We start from the raw sequence: 20,503 nt of genomic DNA on the forward strand, positions 1-20,503 counted from the left end.
TGCTCAATATGTATCTTTGTTTCACTGCCTTACCAGCTTTTCTGTTTTTTAAGCTGTATTCTAATAGGGGAGGGGGGGGTCTGAAACGAAGACCATCCAAAACAGCATTTAAAAATATATATTTTGTTGTAATTTCCTGTAATGTTATCTAATGAAACTGTGGAAAAGAGAAACTGTGCATCCAAAATGTGTACTGTAACATGTTCCACAGTTTGTCATGTAACAGCCTTATTCCAAATTGGATTAAAATCATTTTTCACCTAAAACTACAAACAATCCTGTGCAACGCAATGCAATATAATAATGTATAGGTTATTGGAAAGAATTTGACACAAAAAAACTCATTCTCGTTCACGATTATGTAGTATTGTTTGTAGAATGAATTTGATGTCACATTTTTAACAAAAACACAGAAAGCAGAAAAAGTAAGCTTTTTAATGTAACTGCTCCTTCCTGGTAAGAAATCGTTCATAATCATTTAATACAACAGTTTCTTTTGTTCATTGTGTGTCTGCATTCCTTTTCTGTGTTTGAGATAATGATGGAGGAGATGACTCCTTATGAACACTCCTTACAGCAAGCTTGACAAGTGTTTCCTCGAAGATACAGAGATGAGATGAGGTTAATTTTTTGACGTGAATAAAAACAAGACTTTACATTTCTTTCTAAGGAAGGGACACTTGAGAATATTTTCTTATCATATTTTGTGGTTAGCTTTGGCTTGCTGTCAAACTCGTATCGGGACAATATTTCTTCTTGGTGTGGTGCAATGTTTTCGATTAACAGTAACTGGTTATGCTGATAATTGTTGTATATGACACGTTCTCTTAACTAACCACTATACTGACCATTACATGATTATTTGTAATTGCACTGTAAAAAAGCCAGTGATGTGTCTTTTTTCACAAGTCATCTGATTGTTACTTTGTCTTCATAAAAGTTGAAACTCATCAGATAAGGCAACATTTTCCAATCTTCTGTCATCCTTTTTTAAGTCTGTGTGAACTGTAACCTCAGTTTCCTGTGCAACGCTGCCAGAAGTGGTGACCAGATAAGCCTCTGTACAACATTTTCCACAGGTTTTGCAGATCGCAGTGTATTTTGGGAAATACCTTTTTGATTCTTTCAATAAAAGTTCTCCCTAAATGAGGAAAAATATAGTGTGAGGCAACACGGATATATGTATCATAACATGGCTAAAAAAATAGTCACATATGGCTCAAAAATAATGATCTATGAATCTCTCCCTACAATAAAAAATTATGAGACAAAACAGCAGCTGAAGTAACAGCACCATAAAAGAGAATACTGGAATGTATAAAGACTATGAGGCCATAAAGACAAACCTCAGCTTCCTGTTATGCTTCTAACATTTAGTCAGTAAGAAAATTGGAAAAGTTGCTTCCAAATCTAATTTATTTCACCTTAACCTGCTAAATGTAAATATGGTAGTCTGCACAGTTTATATATATGTATATATATATATATATATTAAATTTTCTGTTGCCTTCCTATCAGCTCAAAGCAGTTTGGCCATTCTCCTTTAATCTCCGCTATCAACGAGGCTTTTTCATGCAGAGAACTTTCGCCTCTGGATATTTTCCTTTTCAGACTGCTCCCTGTTAGCGTTAAAGGTGACTGTGTAGGAAAATCCCACTAAATCAGCACTTTCTGAAATACTCAGACCAGCCTATCAGGCGATCGTGGCTCAAGAGTTGGCAATTCGTCTTGTGATGGCCTACTGGTGATGGCCAGAGGGGCTGATGGCACGATATGGCAGCCTCACTTCTGTCAGTCTGCCCCAGGGCAGCTGTGGCTACAACTGTAGCTTGCCTCCACCAGTACGTGAGAGTGAATGAATTGTAAAGCACTTTGAGGGTCTCGAAATGCGCTATATAAATGCAATCCATTATTATTATTATAACTGTAGTGGTGTACCTAATGAACTGGCTGGTGAGTATATGCTGACAACAGGAAATCCAGTGATGTTCTTTACTGTCACTGATATCCCTGTGGCCCAAGGACTTTGAGAAGATGTATAACAAACACAATTGACAACAAGTGAAGTGCCGTGAATACTGTTCGGATGCACTGCAGGCCATGGCGATGTGACAGCTGCGAAAGAATTTCACTGTTCCTGGTAAGTTCCTGGTAACAAATTTACTCATTTAGTACAACAGTGTCTTTGTTCTTTGTGAGTCTGCATTCTTTTTCTAAACAAAAAGATGCTTTGCTCAATATATGTTTGAGATAATGATAGAGGAGATGACATGAGTATGTACACTCCTTCCTTGACAAGTGTTTCCTCGTAGATACAAAGATGAGACACCGATGATGATGAGTATCCGAAAGATTATTTGACGTGAATAAAAACAACACTTTACTTCAACAAAAACAAGGTTCTAAATTTCCTTTAGAGGAAGACTGTGGGACTGCACAATGCACCTTTGTGTTCTTTTAAAGAGCACAAAGCCAAATATTACATAAATAACTTTTTGATTAAATTAAGAAATTACATGACGTTTACTGATAATACGTAAAAGCTATTTTCAGTCACCTACATTTAAATTGTTATTCAGCCTTCATTAAGCAACAGGTGAGGAAAATTTAAGTAACTGAGGCTGTTCAACTACCCGCAAGGAAGTTCGCACAATACAGTGAACAAAAGAAGAATTGTGTTTTAAAACGAGGTGTGGTATGCAATCTTCAGCACGCGCATACCTTCAAGGGAATTTCTGAAAGATGAGCTTCCACAAAAGACAAGAAAAGTGTACAATGACTGCATGCATGAAGGCATTGTTTACATAAGGTGCATCCGAAAATGACTCGATGCCTTTGTCCTCAGCTTAAACTCTAGTGAACCTAGAGTAAAAGTATAACACACTTCATTAATAAAATAGTGAAGGAAAAAATTTGAAGAAAAAAATAGATTTAAAATGCTTTTCTTTGGATTGCTTGGATTTATGGTGTTAATCACATTTTCTTTGGCGTATTTCGACTTTTAAAACAATCTTTCTTTTATTTTCTTTGCATCTTTAACAAAGATATTGACCCTTTATTTGGACAGTGTCGCATTTCCAACCTGTTATTAAGGTTGGTTTAATGTATTTGTCTTTTCTGGCCTTACATTGTATACAATTATATTATTATAATATATAATATATAATTTTATACTTAATTATATTATAATATGTTTGTGTGGATAGTATACCTTTTTTTTTTTTACAGACAAAAAATACATATATCAATCACCTGGATCACCTGTTGAAAAAGAAAAAAGAGAAAACAAGCAGGAAAAAAAGAGCAATATAATAAACAACATCATCGCGATGATCTATGTGAATATAACAGTAAATACTAAATATTAAACATTATTGTGCAGCACAGGATCAACAGCGCACAGTGTGCTTTGAGGTAGGAGCCAAAAAGAGTGTAGTTTGTGTCTGTGAGCACTCGTGTGTACACCTGTGAGCATGAACGCGCTTGTATTTAAAAGGTTCCTTCATGTAATGATCTGCTAGAGGGTGTGGGGGGCCATAGCCCCATCCTCCAGGGCATGAAGCAGGTATGGAGGAGATCCAGGCTCCAGACATCCAGAGACCCTCAGAGCACAAGAGACCAAGGAAGACCAACGGAGGGGCAGCCGTGCCACTGTCCCGGAAAGAGCTGAGGAGAGTCCCAGAATGAGGGGTCACTCAGCAGCCGCGGAGCAGAAGCCAGGAGGGCCTGAGATGTCCCTAGAGAGGTGGCGTCTGATACCTGACATGACATATAGACACAGAAAAACAGGCACATACAGATACAAACATCCATTCCCACCCTCATGCTCTCATATGCAATTACTCAACACTCACCCAACGTGGAGACAGAGATAAACAGACACTGTACACAGAATCACACTCCCCAAGCGTACTCTATACCCCAGGTCTAGGTACCCTTGCCCCTGGAGGGGGAAACTGCACCCAGACCCAGGTAGTGTTACCCTCTTCCCTGGGGTGGAAAAAAGCAGACCGCCCCGACGCCACAGCAGCAGGGAGGCCCCACATTCCAGACCCCAGTCGGACGGTTTCAATTTTAAACATGTTTATGTTTGTACTACTGTGTCATGAACTAGCCTTCATTTATTTTTATTTTTTCTGAAAAATAAGCAGCAGGTGCAGCAATTTATTGAAAAATAAATGGAAATGTAGTATGTAAGCCAAAAATAGAATTTGTAAAATTCTAACAAGCTTGAAAGTCAATATTTGCTTTGAACATCTTTATTGTTCAGCAAAGCCTGAACTCACTCAGGCAGGCTCTCTTGTTTCTTGCTATCTTCATGTTGTCTTCAGGAATAGTTCTCTGGGCTTCTTGAAGGACATTCAAAGCTCTTCTCTGGATGTTGGCAGTCTTTTTGTCCCTTCTCTGTCAAGATGATCCCACACTTCTTCAATAATGTTGAGGTCTGGGCACTGGGGAGGCCAGTCTATGACTAATAGTTATGTGGTCTGTGTTCTGTTCAGGTATGTTTTTACTGCAGTGTGTTGTGGATCACTGACAAAGATCTCCAACTGACAACCATCATGATACGGCCTCCATTGTGTTTAACAGGTGACTGTAGACATTCAATGTTGTAGCTCTCTCCTCTTTCCATATTCTCCTCCTTCCCTTTTTAAAAAATGATTTCCTGAAAGACAATCTTCCAATAAGACTGCATGATGACGTATGATTCACAGGTCAGTGTTAAGTGGCTTAACGAATAAAAGAAAATATTCCTCTGTATATGGTCAAGTACAAAAGCCTCCTAACCTCTAACCTCGGAAAAACCAGACAATGTACAAAGACAAACTTTGAAAGACCTTCAAAAGAAAAATATTGCTCAAGAGCAATTTAAAAAATGACAATAAATTTTCTCTCTTTGGAAGCAAAATATAAAGAGATAAGAAAATGAGGCTTTTGCACACACTACCATAGCTGCACAATTCATGTTTTTGATCAAGAGAAAGCAAAAAGTGACAGCTTGCTTGAAGCAATGAACATAATAATGTATATTCTATAGACAAGTGCCCAAATGTTTTACACAAGCTGTCTTGACATGTTTTTGGAAAACTGTCAGCTTGTTGAACGCTTGAACGGTTTCTTTTCAGCCTCCTTTCAAATGACACCATTGTACCATTACTGATGAGGCTTCAGTCAACGTTAGATAGATCCACTGCAGGGCCAGATCTATATCTCAGGTCCTGTGTCAGGTCATTGCTGGATTTTCTTTCTTATTTTTTAAGGATGTAACTTTCAGATGTTGCTCATCTGTTGTAGTTTTCTACTAATAGCTCTTTAGAAATCACTTTATTGACACATAAGATACAATTTCCTGCCTTCTAGGCTATGTTATCATTAGCATTTTTCATAGCATTTAACTGAAAAAAAAAGAGGGCAAATGATATGTTTTTCCAACTAATTTCCAACTGCTACTCTAGCAACAAACTGCCCAAAGTAGAATGGATTCTTTGGAAAGTTGTCTGTTATGTGTAGAGGCAACACTGGTTCATCCAGTTAGATGACTTTTTAAATGCTGGAGTGATTCATTCACAGACAAAAAGTAATTCCTTTGAACATAGTCAGGTACAAGAGCTGAACTGAAAATGAGTGAAAAGGCAGCTAATGTCCAAAGAAAAACATTGGAAGACCTTCAGACAGCCTGGAGAACTAAAAACTGGTCACTTAGGACCGCTTTAAAGACAGTGGCCGGAAAGCCTTGCTCATTGGAAGCAAAATATAAGGAAATGAGGGTGGCTCAAGACTTTTGCAAAGTGTTCATTTATATTCATGACTATTTCTGTATCGAGAAGTAAAACTTGGTGCATATTGGTTCAGTCTCTGCTTCAGTAAAGGATCTTTCTAAAAATCTGTTTGTTTTCTCTTAATGCTGAATAATAAAAACAGGTCAAAATGCTTTAAATATATATATAATAATATATGACTATGGAATATTAACAACAGCATGAAGACAACATCAGTTTATGTATTTATTTATTTCAGCATAATTAATTAAACATAAAGAACTTAAATACATATACATACCCAAGAAAAGAATATAGTTTAAATACATATATACAGGTTTAAAATTATTAGGCAAACAACAATTTTACATATATGTGTGTTACTATAACTGTAGTTAGCATATAAATAATTTTTATAGAGGCACATCCGAGACATGTTATCTTCATGAAGCTGTAGTATCACAGCAGATTCTTCATCCGCATACAATTTCAAGATAAAGTTCCTACTACAGCTAATAGATGGTACAGATGGAGTTTTTATTGTAACATATACCCATACATCCACAATTACAATAAAAAAAGCTTGAATAAGAGCATTGAGAGTATTGAAAAGAAAGAGACAGAATGACAGATAAAGCTGCTGATCCTGAAGGCAACCATTCAAGCATGTGCTCCCTTAAAGAAAAGAATCGTAACAATCACAACATTGTGCTTTTTATTCGCTCAAAGATCTGGAAAACTTTAACTGCAGGGACACAGCCTTCTCTCACAATGGTGATGGTGCCTGCAGAAAGAGTGAGATAAGTTAGATGGTGCTTCATAAAACACCCAAATTTGAATTTTATGTGACTTCTTTTGTGTTCACCTTCATCAATCTTCAAGCAGTTAACCACAGTGGAAGCAACAACTTCATTAGAGTCTCCATCACAGAGAACTCCTTGGATCTTGTGTCCGAGTCGACTGTGCCAGAAAAGGGAGGGTAAATGAGCGGTCAGCAATCATCTATTACTAATACTCCACATCGTAAAATAAATAATTTGTCACTTTCCTACAGAAACATTTGCTGTAAGGGGGTTACACATACTGTCACAGGTTAGATCAGTCTACTACTTTGTAAGCTGTTTGCAAGCTCTTACTCAATGACCATGCTGTGGTGGGTGCTGTCTGCCTCTCCACTTGGATTGGCTGAGGTGATAGCAAGCGGTCCAGTAATATTACACAAGTGGCCGGTAACTGTGTGGTCAGGGACACGAATCATGATGCTGTCCCGAGTCCCAACACGGTCATAAGCTGGTCCCACTCCTACACACACAGATTGAGCTGAGGTGAGTGCTGATAAATGACACAGATTCCAGTAACACCATATTTACGCTGCACTACAAAGTTTACCGAGTTGGAACAGCCAGTCTCCTTTCTTGACAATGCAGCTGATGCCTCCGGGATACACATTCCTCATAAACTCCCAGAGCAGAGGACTGAAAGGAGGCTTGGCTGCCACCAGCTGTTCCACGCTAGAAATGCAAACACATATGGGCTTCTCGGCTGGTCTGTCCTGGAACAGGTTATAGATTGCAGATTAATAAGCTTTATACATCACAGACACGTGAATATTGAATTAATTTGCCAATCTTTTAATGACTCTTACTTTAATATTGTATATTTTTTCAATGGCCTGAGGATTTTTGCAGGATGCAGCTAAGGCGTACACGGTGTCTGTCGGAATGCCGCATACTCCTCCTTCCTCCAGAATTCCAGCGATCTTCAAGAGACCGCTGGTTAGTCGTGAGCTGGCTATCGGACATGGCAGCTCTGGCGATGTTTCCTGCTTCTTTACCTCCTAAGACAGGACACAGTGGAAAGGGCATGTTTAAAAAAACTGACTTTGAGAAGGAGCACAAAGTCAGTTTCATCTCTGCTTACCTTTAGTAAGGGAGGACCCATAGGTATGAGTCTCTCTGAGAAGATGCCGCTCACCAGTGTTGCCAGAATGCCATATACACAAATTATTGCCACCAGTGCAAGCATAGCAACTGTAAAAAAGAAAAAAGAAAAAAGAAAAGCCAGTTTTAGAAATAATCAGCTTGAGAGTCTCTATAACATTTTATATCATTTTTAATCAAAAGTGAATCCTATGTTTAAAAATGAGGCTTTATCAATACTTACTTTCCAGCCTATATGGCAGTCGCTGGAGGGTGGAGAGCAGGAAACAGACAAGAGCAACTTCCATCACAGTCGTCAGAAGCAGCAAAACCAGGTTCTTATAGGCAGCTAACACACACAGACACGTAAAAAAATCCTTCTTGAAACAAATAATCCAATCAACAAATCTTCTATTGAGACTAACAGGGAATTTTAATCTTACCAATCAACATGAGGAAACCATTAATGACCAGGAGGGCAATGGCTCCTGCTGTGAAAGCATAAGCTGCCCCTGTGGAGAGCTGAAGCAGGGTACCTAGAAAAAAAAAAACTTGGGTTAAGAATCTTTTCTAAATCAGAAAGAGAAATGTCCACACTAGTGTTTGTACTGGCATACCTGCGAATCGAAACCAGGTCCATGTCGCCCATACTCCCACATAGATGGACGAGATGACTGACCCAAACCGACCACCACCTGTGACTTGCAACCTGCTGACGTAAGCCTGGATGATCGCTCCAGAGATCAGGACCCAAGGGATGGTCAGATGAAGGAACGTGGGATTCATACTGGACAACTTAGAATGAATAGCTGACAGAGCTGCGACCCCATTTAAAAAGTAAAACAGAACATCGGAGGTCTGGTCAGTGTGGGGCACCATCTCGCTGCCTACTTGTTGGGACTTGCCCCACTTCAAAGCCTTCTTCATATTTGCAGTGGAGACAGGCTGCTTCCCTACAGGGATTAGTAACTTTTCTGCTATACTGTTGATGAGACGTGCAAAGGTGCCATAGATGGAGACTGCGGTAAACAGAGCACAAGCTACACCAAAGAAGATGTAGTAACCCTCAAGTGGAATCTGGGGTACTGTTGAAACTGTGATTAGGACAAAAAGCATGTTGTGGATCAGTTCTAGGATGTCCATATTCAGACTTCCCACACACAGAATCAAGCCTGCCACCACAAAGAACCAGTTTCCCACCATTGCTTCTCTAGCAGAGCCTACTTCGCTCTTATTTCCGATCAGAGTAGACGCCACAAACTCACTCCAAGCCTTAATCAGCCAATATGTGGCATGAAATCCAAACTTTGTAGTGTGGTAGCAGTCTTGGCGCAGATGGGCATAGTAGCTAGAGAACAATTGGGCGAATGAGATGATTGAGACCCAGGCAGCTCCTAAACCAAATGACTTCATGTACCCGAAGCTGTAGAAAGCAAAGATGAAAGGAGCTACAGAGTCACAGAAGAAACCCAACGCCATGGGTTCAGCATATTTGGTGTTTTTCTTCTTCTCTTGGCCAATGCTCTGGGCACTTGCTGAGTTTCCGATTCCTAAGAGAAGAACATTAAAGAGGGGGGTCCCAAAGCCTTTGAGGGCTAGACGTTGGGTCAAACCTTTGAGGAGCAGTACAGCTGAACCGTAGATGGCAAAGATCAAAATGAGCAACTCCAGGACCCCGGATACTATGAGAGCCCAGGAGCTTGCTACTATACCCACTGCTTCAAAGATTAAAGTGGCAGTGATGGCCCCAAAAACAAAAGGCATGATGTAGTTGACTGTGGCAGAGCAAAATGCCAGGAGAAAGGACAGTAAAATGTAGGGGCTCAGACCCGCAATGGCTGACTCTTTTATGGACAGGAAGAAATAGCCACCTGGTATCTCTGCGGAGCCATTCAGAGATATGTTGGTCATGAGGTCAGTGGACAGAGATAAATTGCTTGTCTGATTTGTTGTTTGATTGTCAGAGACACCAGAGTAGATTCGGGTCGCCCCATAACTAGCCCAAAGAGCAGCATAGCCAATAAAGGCAGTGCCACTCAGGTGATCGTATTTTCTAAAGGAAAGTAGCCCGGCAATAAGTTGGCATATACCTCCAATCAGGATGAGATGAACACCTGTTAAATAAAATAAAAATGACTTAGCTAACTCTTCCTTTTTTCTTTTTTACATTATTATAGCTGATTGTCAAAAATATGTACCTGCAAGTATGTTCTCCACCCCATATGCTTCTTTGCCAGTGTGGGCTGTATTGAAATTCTGCAGAAGTACAAGGAATGCACTGATCCCATTGGCTAGCATGCCCAGTACTCCTGGTTCCCCATAGAAACTGGCAGGAAACCCTTCTAGTGTTGCCATGATATTTTTGCTGTCAATCTACAGATGTGCAACGAAGCAAACGAAGCATTTCAGAATCTGTCTTAATCTTCTTTTTATCTGGCTAATGTAATGTAGTGTTAAAACAACTTAAACATTGTGGAAAAACACATAAATGAATAAAAATTCTAAATAATTATTAATAGTGAGTCATTTTCACATTTATAATTTATAAAAATAGAAAGAAAAGTAAATTATAATGATTAGAAATATTCCAAAAATACACTACAAAGCATATTGAATCACACAACTTCACTTACATCTTGTTAATTAACTATAGTTAGGCTAAAACAATATGTAACTCACTAAACATTTAAGGCTGAGGGACTGTCATTACAAGCTCTCCTAAAGGCAGCAGAGACACACAGAGAACTCGTATTTAACTTTCCTGCTCCAGTAACTGGAAAATTGTCACTGAGCACTAACGGGGAATTTTATTCATATCTAATGAAAAACATTTACTGAATATTTAACAGAAAACATGGATCTGTTAGATCAATTAGATAGTGTGATTTTGCTCATATTTAACTTTAAATGGTTACCAAGTAAAGCTATTTAGCTCATGTAAAAACGTCATCTTAATCAGTACAGCTTTTTAAGTTGTAGCTGGGTTACATGCTCCTCTAAATAATAAAGTAATAAAGAAAGTGAAAATAAAGTCATACCTGGCAGAGAATCTTAGAAAGATGAACAGGCAAACTCTTCTGAAGCAGGAATGACAGTTTGACATAAATAAGGCTTTGCTACATGTAGGAGGAGTTGCTGTAATTTCCCCTGTCCCAAAGCCCTTAGATGTGACATCATCTTTGCACTGTGACAGTAAAGTAAACCTTTCCTCCTCCTCCTGCTGTGACGATGGTGACGTTGAAGACGTTGCCCACAGTGGAAATTCCTTTTTTTAATGATAAGTCTTTGTTATGGATATGCCCTTCCCTGTTCCTTTGAGTCAGGTATAAGATTAGACTATATAAGGCAGGTATCGTCTCACACTTAGAAGCATCAGCATCCCTGACAAAGTGCTGCTGGTAAAACTGCTGCATTGAGAAGAAAGAGAAAGAAGGACAGTCAACTTGACAGAAACACCAGACTGGAACCATGATTTCAACTGTAAAGGTAAAAGTTAAAAGTTATTTTTGTATTACTATTTTTAGTAGAAAACATTATAGTCATAAGTCCAATCAACTTAATTTAATTAAGTTAAGTCTTAATTTAAAATTGTCTGGCAGACTTAATTCAGTCTAGTAAATAAGAAAAACATAAATCCTAATGTCATATTTTTGCAGTGAGTAGTTGTTTCTCTGAGTAGACAGCAGAGTGATACTTAAATGAGCTCTTGGTAAATTTTCAGCAGGTTAGTCATGCTGTCTTACACCTGTTACAGCAGCATCGTGTCAGCACAACAGCTCAAAAAAAAAGTCACACGGGCTGAGTTCTACTCATTGCAGTAATGCCGATGTCCACTGAGACTTTAACAAAGCCAGAGTAGAAAATAACTGTCTCTAGAGCGTGTAATAGATCTGAGATGTTTTAAAAAGAAAGTACAATGCGTGTTAATTTCAGCATGGGTTTTGCTAATAATATTCTGCGCTCTTTGTCCTGTAGAAAGCCATTAGACCTGTGTGGGCTGCCAGAGCAATTCATAAATCTGCAGTGGAAGGTAAAACCTTTGTTGTGTTTCATTCTGTCAGTTCACCAGGAAACATATTTCTCTGTTTCACATTTTCCTTTTGCTTAGTCCAGACCGTGTTTTTTTTCCCCCCCCATTGCATTCTTCTTTCATTCATTCATTCCTCTCTGCAGTCTTGAAGCAGCCAGCGCCCGAGGACACAGTCACAGCCAGTTTTGGGAAGTTTATCAGTGAAATTAAGCCCCAGCATCTATCCCCTGTAGTGCTGCACCGCAGTAAAAGAATGGTGCTGGACAGCATTGGAGTTGGGCTGATCGGAAGCACAACAGATGTGTTTGAACTGGCCCTCCAGCACTGCCAGGTGAGTTGGGGAAAGGGATTAAAAATAAAGGTTTCTTATTAATGTTTCCCCCCTATAAGGCAGTGAGACAGGTGAAAGCAGAAGCCTCACCTTTTATTTTATTATTTTTTATTTTCTTTCTGATGATTTTTTTAGTTTAGGTGTTTGTCATATAACTTACAAAGAAACCTGTTGAGGTCCCATCGTTATTTAAAGCTTTTAAACGTTTAGTTTGTGTGTGTTTGTGTGTGTGACTGTGTACACTGAGAGTGTCAAATGTTGCATTGTGCTTACCTGTCTCCGTCGCTTCCCCTCAGAACATGTACGCTCCTGGTGACACCAGCTCTGTGTATGGACACAGGGGCATCAGACTCTCCCCGATACTGGCAGCTTTTGTCAACGGAGTGGCGGTGAGTATGAATAAGTGGAACAGATGTGTCAGCATGCACCAGACAATTTCACGTGCACAGAAACCCGTACCACTCCTAAAAAGTTGCCTGTGTGTGAGCTCAGTTTTTGGTCCAATCCTGGACGGTAAACAAAAGCAGGACTTGGTGGAAAATCCCAAAAATTTCCATCATTACATCAGGACATCTGCAAACATTGCTTTTTAAAGATGCCATCAGGGTGCCAAGCTCATTTCTATAGCCTGTGTTAGTCTCAGACAGTAAAAGATTGTAAAGTGAGAGGATTTTCTAATGAAAAACCGCCTGTGACTGAGTTTAGCCAGGAAGAGTATGCGCACTAAAAATAATAATTTGGGTGTAGAGAGCTAAATTACATCATTTAAGCACAAACACGATGCTTGGTACTGGGTCATATCTCTAACAGCAAGCACCTGTTTTTGCCATCAGCTCAGGAAATGTATCAGTAGCCATCTAATTAATTTTAACATTAAACTAATGCTGTGCTGGGCTTTGATGTCCTATCATTTGATCATTAAAATCTTTTTGGTTCAGACTCACTCCATGGACTTTGATGATACGTGGCACCCTGCCACTCACCCCTCCGGAGCTGTCCTTCCTGCTGTGTTAGCTCTCAGTGACATGATGCCAGCTAACAATAAGCCCAGTGGCCTGGACTTCTTACTGGCTTTCAATGTTGGCATTGAGATTCAAGGCCGACTACTGAGGTTCTCTAATGAGGCCCACAATATCCCCAAGAGGTGAGTGCTTTAGAGCTCTATAGCTACATTACAGTATGCTACCCTTAACTGATTGCATCATTGATATTAGGTTAGTTTCTCATTGACGATTCTGCATAAATGACTCTGGCTCTGCTGATCTCTACCCTGCAATTTCCAAGCAGGCTGCGGAGGTGTAATGCACGCTCTATGAATTGTGTCAACAAGCTCTAAAAGGCGTCTTTTCATGCTCATGCGGGGACAGCTGAGACTCTGTGTGTAGTTTTAGCACTGCTTAGCCATGTGGAGCAGAATATGACAGAGGACTCTTTTTGCCATGTGCTTACACCCTCAAATGTGTCACCACATTATGTGCTTGTTGATGACTAAAATCACTAAAAACCTCTTACCACTCATGAAATGAGCTGAGTTACACAAGTGAGAGGCTGTTTGGAAAAACAAGCTTTCACACAGGAGCTCTATTATGACCATTACGATATGTAGCACCCATTTAAAATTTAAAAACATCTAACCAACGTTTCTGTTTCTTTCTGATGAATTTCCCAACAGGTTCCACCCTCCTAGTGTGGTAGGCACCATGGGAAGTGCTGCTGCGTGTGCACGCCTCTTATCTCTGGACCCCATCCAGAGCAGTCATGCATTGGCTATAGCTGCTTCTCTAGCAGGAGCCCCAATGGCTAATGCTGCCACTCAGTCCAAACCCCTCCACATTGGCAATGCCTCCCGTTTGGGCCTAGAAGCAGCTCTGCTGGCCTCCAGAGGCTTAGAGGCAAGTCCTTTGGTCCTAGATGCTGTTGCAGGGGTAGCCGGCTTCAGTGCTTTTTATGAAGATTATGTACCACAGCCTTTACAATCGCCCGGTAATGACAGCCATATGTTCCTGCTGGAGGAACAGGACATAGGCTTCAAACGCTTCCCTGCTCATCTGGGGATGCACTGGGTGGCAGATGCTGCAGCCTCAGTCCATAAGATTCTCGTTGGAGTTGGCCCTGGCACTGTCTCCCCAGCTCAGGTGGAGGACATCCTGCTCAGAGTCCCCAAATCGAAGTACATAAACAGACCTTTTCCAGAGTCTGAGCACGAGGCACGCCACTCCTTCCAGTTCAATGCTTGCACTGCTCTCCTGGATGGAGAAGTGACTGTGCAGTCCTTCACCCCCGCTGCCATAAACCGCCCTGACCTGCACGCTCTGCTGAGCCGTGTTCGCCTGGAGCATCCCAATGACAACCCCGCTAATTTCAACCGCATGTACGGTGAAGTCCAGCTAACCCTGGTTGGGGGCGACACTGTGAAGGGACGCTGCAACACCTTCTACGGTCACTGGCGCAATCCACTGTCCAACGACAGCCTGAGGAAGAAGTTCAGGAGCAACGCAGAGGTGGTGCTTCCCTCAGAGAAGGTCGAGCGGCTGATTGAAGTGGTGGAGGACCTGGACCAGCTCAGGGACTGCAGGAACCTTCTCTCACAACTGCAATAGACTTTGGTTTTGTTGGAGTTACACAGTAGCCTAACAGCAACACAAATATTCTTGCACATAAAAATATTCAAATCAAAATATGAAAAAATCTACATGTTGAGCCATCTGACAATTTTAATATTGTAATATAGACATATATTGTTATTATCTCGGTTCATGAAAAAAATCTGTATTTTGAGATAAGAAGTTGCATTACAAAGGGAACATTAGGTGGATTCTATATATTGAATGCTTTCCAGTATTGCTGCTGTATATACAATGCATTAAGAGTTGTGCTTTTCCAAACAATGGATTCCTAAACGGGGTAAAAGATTGTTGCTTTTAATCTATATGTCTGCTTCTATTGTCATTCAAAGAAGACAATTTCAGTATTTCTATTTGTGTGTTTTCATCTAAATAAATAAAATTACAAAAAACGCAAAAAGGCATTGTCTGACATGTTCTGTGTTACATATTCCAGAGGTGCTTAAAGAGTCAGCTAGCTAATGATGCAATAAAGTAGAGCCTTGCTGGTTTGTCAATAAATGAATCACACCCATTAGATAGTTCAAATACATGTCGTAGTATCTGATTTGATTATAAGAAGAAATATGCACATATACTTCAAATGAAACCATCAGAACATCTACAGAGTGAAAGAAAAAGTTGATAGCTGGTTTTGTCTTTCAAGTGTGTTTATTTGGAGTGCAAACATAAAGATATGATAAAATGCAAAATGGTGCTGGGAAATGTAGGCTGGTTTCCTCGTTCCTGCTCCTTGAGCTTATGTGTGTGATGTGTCCACTTCAGTCTTACACAGTGAACTGGAATAGACAAATGTGTCTGTGTTTGGCTTGTTAATGAATAACATTTGGTGCAATTTCAGTGGTTTCCCCGATCTCATAAACCTTTGTCTCTTATTCAACCTCTTATTCATTTATTCATCCATTCTCTTTCACTTATCCAGTTCAGGGTTGTGTTGGGGGGGGGGGTCCCACCTATCTATCATAGGGCAAGAAGGGATACCTGTACAGGTTGTCAGTTCATTAAGTGTCTTATTTCACATGGAAACATTTAACTATATAACTGTGTAAAACTGGAAAACTATGGTGTATTATCTGATCATAAAAGGTATGTCTTTAATAAGTATTTGATAAAGACACAGTTTTTGTCATTTTCCCTCTGTACCCCAGTGCAATGGATTTGAAAGGAACCAATCCAGGTATGACATAAATGTAACTTTTAACCTTAATACACAATCTTTAAGAAACATATTTGATGAACCATTTAAAAATTACAATAATTCCAAAAAAATGTCCCTCTATCATCAAGGGCTCAAAAGCAATAATTTAAGGAACTGAAGTAATAAATAGTGTTATGGGCAGATGTGGTCTGCTGTATAGCAGAAAGAAGAGCATTTTGATTTCAGTTATAATAATAACATTAAAACACAATGTCTGTTCTGTTTTTCGGTTCAATAGGGTCTTATATCGCTGATAAACAGTTTCATGACAGACAACTGTGTTTTATTTATGTAAATTTTTCTTTAACTGTGGGTACGCAACAGAATTTTTAACATTTTTGCTTTATAAGATGAAGGCTGGATAATGCTCTTCTATTTTGTTACCTTTAGTAGCTATTTTTTCCCTTTAGTAGCTATTAATGTGAGGTCTAAACATGTGTCCAAAAATGTGCTGATGCAAGCAAATAATTGCCAACAAAAAGAACTATTAGTGAGGTGGGAAAGACTTTGAGATTGGCAGATAAAGACTTACATTCCTAACTGCTGTGTTGGCCTTTCACAACTGAAAAAAAAAAAAAAGTTGAGAGTTTGCTAACACTCGTTGGAGCTGATATTGTGAACTGCTGGATACGTTTGTTTTATAGTAACACAGAAGCATAGCAACAACACAAATATTCTTGCACATAAATATATTTAAATCAAAATATGAAAGAAAAATCTACATTTTGCATATTGCAGAGCTCAAATATAGCAAAATACATTTTGAGCCATGTCACTATTTTTAATATTTGTAATATAGATGTATGTTAATATTATCTTGATTCATGAAGAAATCAATATTTTGAGATAATAAGTTTCATTACAAAGGGAACATAAGTGGGTTCTATCTAACGAATGCTTTCCTGTATTGCTGCTGTATATAGAATGTATTAAGAGTTAACAATGCTTTGTGGTTTTCCAAACAATGGATTCCTAAACAGCCTAAAAGGTTGTTGCTTTTAATCTTTAAATCTTTAAATCTGTTTCTATTGTCCTTCAAATTCAGTATTTCTGTTTGTGTGTTTTCATCTAAATAAAATTACAAAAAATGCAAAAAGGCATTGTCTGACATGTTCTGTGTTACATATCCCAGAGGTGCTTAAAGAGTCAGCTAGCTAATGATGCAATAAAGTAGAGCCTTGCTGGTTTGTCAATAAATGAATCACACCCATTAGATAGTTCAAATACATGTTGTAGTATCTGATTATTTGATTATAAGAAGAAATATGCACATATACTTCAACTGAAACCATCAGAACATCTACAGAGTGAAAGAAAAAGTTGATAGCTGGTTTTGTCTTTCAAGTGTGTTTATTTGGAGTGCAAACATAAAGATGTGATAAAATGCAAAATGGTGCTGGGAAATGCTGTGCTGGTTTCCTCGTTCCTGCTCCTTGAGCTTATATGTGTTTAATGACGCGTCCACTTCAGTCTCACACAATGAACTGGAATAAACTTGAGTTTGGGTCGTAAATGAATAATTCACAAATTAAAACAAATCAAATTGAGATTAATGAAGAAGAAAAGAAAAGGCACTTTTAAGTTAATCTTTAAACTTAGCTAACAGTACCAACTTATTACCTTTGGTGCAATTTCAGTGGTTTCCCCTATTTCATAAACCTTTGTCTGGTATTCAACCTCTTATGCATTAATATTCATATTCATCCATGTTCTTTCACCTATTCAGTTTGGGATTGCAGGGTTACAGGGGTGAGGGGATTGCATCCTTGCATAGAGCAAGAAGGGGTACTTACACCTGAACAGGTTGTCGGTTCAATAGGGTCTTATATCACATGGAAACATTTAATTATATAACTGTGTAAAACTGAAAAACGATGGTGTATTATCTGATCATAAAAGGCAAGGACACAGTTTTCCCTCTGTACCCCAGTGCAATGGATTTGAAAGGAACCAATCCAGGTATGACATAAATGTAAACTTTGAACCTTAATACACAATATTTAAGAAACATATTTGATGAACCATTTAAAAATTATAATAATTCCAAAAAATGTCCCTCTATCATCAAGGGCTCAAAAGTAATAATTTAAGGAACTGAAGTAATAAATAGTGTTATGGGCAGATGTGGTCTGCTGTATAGCAGAAAGAAGAGCATTTTGATTTCAGTTATAATAATAACATTAAAACACAATGTCTGTTCTGTTTTTCGGTTCAATAGGGTCTTATATCGCTGATAAACAGTTTCATGACAGACAACTGTGTTTTATTTATGTAAATCTTTCTTTAACTGTGAGCACGCAACAGAATTTTTAACATTTTTGCTTTATAAGATGAAGGCTGGATAATGCTCTTCTATTTTGTTCCCTTTAGTAGCTATTAATGTGAGGATTAAACATGTGTCCAAAAATGTGCTGGTGCAAGCAAATAATTGCCAACAAAAAGAACTATTAGTGAGGTGGGAAAGACTTTGAGATTGGCAGATAAAGACTTACATTCCTAACTGCTGTGTTGGCCTTTCACAACTGAAAAAAAAAAAAGTTGAGAGTTTGCTAACACTCGTTGGAGCTGATAATGTGAACTGCTGGATATGTTTGTTTTATAGTAACACAGAAGCATAGCAACAACACAAATATTCTTGCACATAAATATATTTAAATCAAAATATGAAAGAAAAATCTACATTTTGCATATTGCAGAGCTCAAATATAGCAAAATACATTTTGAGCCATGTCACTATTTTTAATATTTGTAATATAGATGTATGTTAATATTATCTTGATTCATGAAGAAATCAATATTTTGAGATAATAAGTTTCATTACAAAGGGAACATAAGTGGGTTCTATCTAACGAATGCTTTCCTGTATTGCTGCTGTATATAGAATGTATTAAGAGTTAACAATGCTTTGTGCATTTCCGATCAATGGATTGCTAAACAGTGTAAAAGTTTGTTGGTTTTAATCTATATATCTGTTTCTATTGTTATTCAAAGAAGACAATTTCAGTATTTCTGTTTGTGTGTTTTCGTCTAAATAAAATTACAAAAAACGCAAAAAAGCATTGTCTGACATGTTCTGGTGTTACATATCCCAGAGGTGCTTAAAGAGTCCGCCAGCTAGTAATGCAATAAAGTAGAGCCTAACTGGTTTGTCAATAAATTAATCGCACCCATTAGATAATTTAAAAGCCAAATGCATGTTTTAGTATCTGATTTGATTATAAAAACAAATATGCTTGTGTACTTTAACTAACACTATCGGTTGAAGTACAGGTCATAAAATGTGCTGATGCAAACAAATAATTGCCAAAAAAAAAAAAAAAGAACTATTAGTGAGATAGAAAAGACTTTTGGATTAACAGATATAGACTTTGTTACATTCTTAACTGCTGTGCTGGCCTTTCGCAACTGAAAAAAAAAAGTTTGTTGATGCATCATTCTTATATAACTACAATCCAGTCTAGCTGGTGAAGTGGATAAAAGACAGACAAAGTTAAAAAACTACACACAAATATTAATAGAGAATTTGTGTGTTTGAGGGGGTTATCATATGGAATAAATATCATAAAAAGATGTTATAAAACACGAAATAGTGCTGGGAAATATAGTTTTTTTTCCTCATACCTGGTCCTTGCGCTTATAAAGACAATATTACTGACATGAGCAATAACAATAATAAGGAAATGATAGAAGGAAGGAGCCCTGCGACAGACTGGCAACCTGTCCAGGGTGTACCCCACCTCTCGCACTATGACAGCTGGGATAGGCTCCATTGTATCACACATCATTCATTATAATTCCATATACACTACACTGTTTCATCATGAAAAGGATTACAGCTAAAAATATCATCTACGATGAGGAAAACCCTTAATATGATGCAACATGAATTCTTTTGTATTGAGACACACTGATCAACAAGTCCGAGAACTCAAACACAATAAGCACAAATACCACAGGTTTAGCTATTATACTTTTTACACCCACATCAAAACAGACAATATAACGGTGATGCAACATCAACCCTCCCCACGCTCATCGATACTGCTTCTGTTGTCAGGTAGCAGAGGGGGTGTTTACAAGTGGGTTATCTGTGTCATCAGTGGGCCTTTTCCTTGACAACAAAACAAAAAAACTAGAACAATGAGCATTCATGCTAAAGGTTTAAAAATCAGTGGAAGACAATAAAAGCAAACGTCACTAGTCAAGAAGATTTTCAGGAACAAGGTGAATTACTATAACTAAAGGCAAACTTCCCTGTAAAACTGAAATGTAACACAGCCCTTGTATATTTACTACTCCATGAACTCTAAGCGTGAATTACTGGTGTGCAGTTTTGGGTTGCAGCAACTGTAGTGTCATCTGTAGTGTCTTGTTACAAACATGAAAAGAAATCACACGTTTAAATGCTTTGAATGGGGGAAAAAATGAGAATATAAAAGATGATAATAGCTGTGGCACCACTACCAGAACTGAATTTGTATTTATTTGTTAATAAAGTTTTTTTTTTTTAACTTATAACGTCCTTGTGATTGTTCTTCACTAAATCATAGAAACGTGTAAAAAAAAAAAAATAATAATAATCTAAACAAAAGCTAAAGAGGCAAAGTGCATGATGTACTTTGTGCCACTGCCAAAACTCTTG

General features: G+C 38.4%; 2 protein-coding genes across 2 annotated transcripts; one reads left to right on the forward strand and one right to left on the reverse strand.

Annotated features, from left to right (window-relative positions):
* Positions 1–6,067: 6,067 nt before the first annotated feature.
* LOC309713413 (uncharacterized protein) lies at positions 6,068–10,938 on the reverse strand. The gene is made up of 11 exons (XM_082545038.1): positions 10,717–10,938; positions 9,877–10,051; positions 8,296–9,792; positions 8,122–8,214; positions 7,923–8,027; positions 7,680–7,789; positions 7,405–7,596; positions 7,149–7,311; positions 6,896–7,061; positions 6,625–6,719; positions 6,068–6,543 (listed from the first exon to the last, which is right to left on the reverse strand). The coding sequence occupies exons 2-11, from the start codon at positions 10,031–10,033 to the stop codon at positions 6,458–6,460; spliced, it is 2,664 nt and encodes an 887-aa protein (XP_082401164.1). The 5' UTR covers positions 10,034–10,051; positions 10,717–10,938; the 3' UTR covers positions 6,068–6,457.
* irg1l (immunoresponsive gene 1, like) lies at positions 7,963–15,016 on the forward strand. Its single transcript, XM_082545052.1, has 7 exons — positions 7,963–8,013; positions 11,046–11,164; positions 11,654–11,708; positions 11,852–12,039; positions 12,336–12,428; positions 12,978–13,183; positions 13,712–15,016. The coding sequence occupies exons 2-7, from the start codon at positions 11,147–11,149 to the stop codon at positions 14,637–14,639; spliced, it is 1,488 nt and encodes a 495-aa protein (XP_082401178.1). The 5' UTR covers positions 7,963–8,013; positions 11,046–11,146; the 3' UTR covers positions 14,640–15,016.
* The last annotated feature ends 5,487 nt before the right edge of the window (positions 15,017–20,503 follow it).

The sequence above is a fragment of the Aulonocara stuartgranti genome (assembly GCF_965226115.1).
Source record: "Aulonocara stuartgranti genome assembly, chromosome: 2".
Lineage (NCBI taxonomy): Eukaryota > Metazoa > Chordata > Actinopteri > Cichliformes > Cichlidae > Aulonocara > Aulonocara stuartgranti.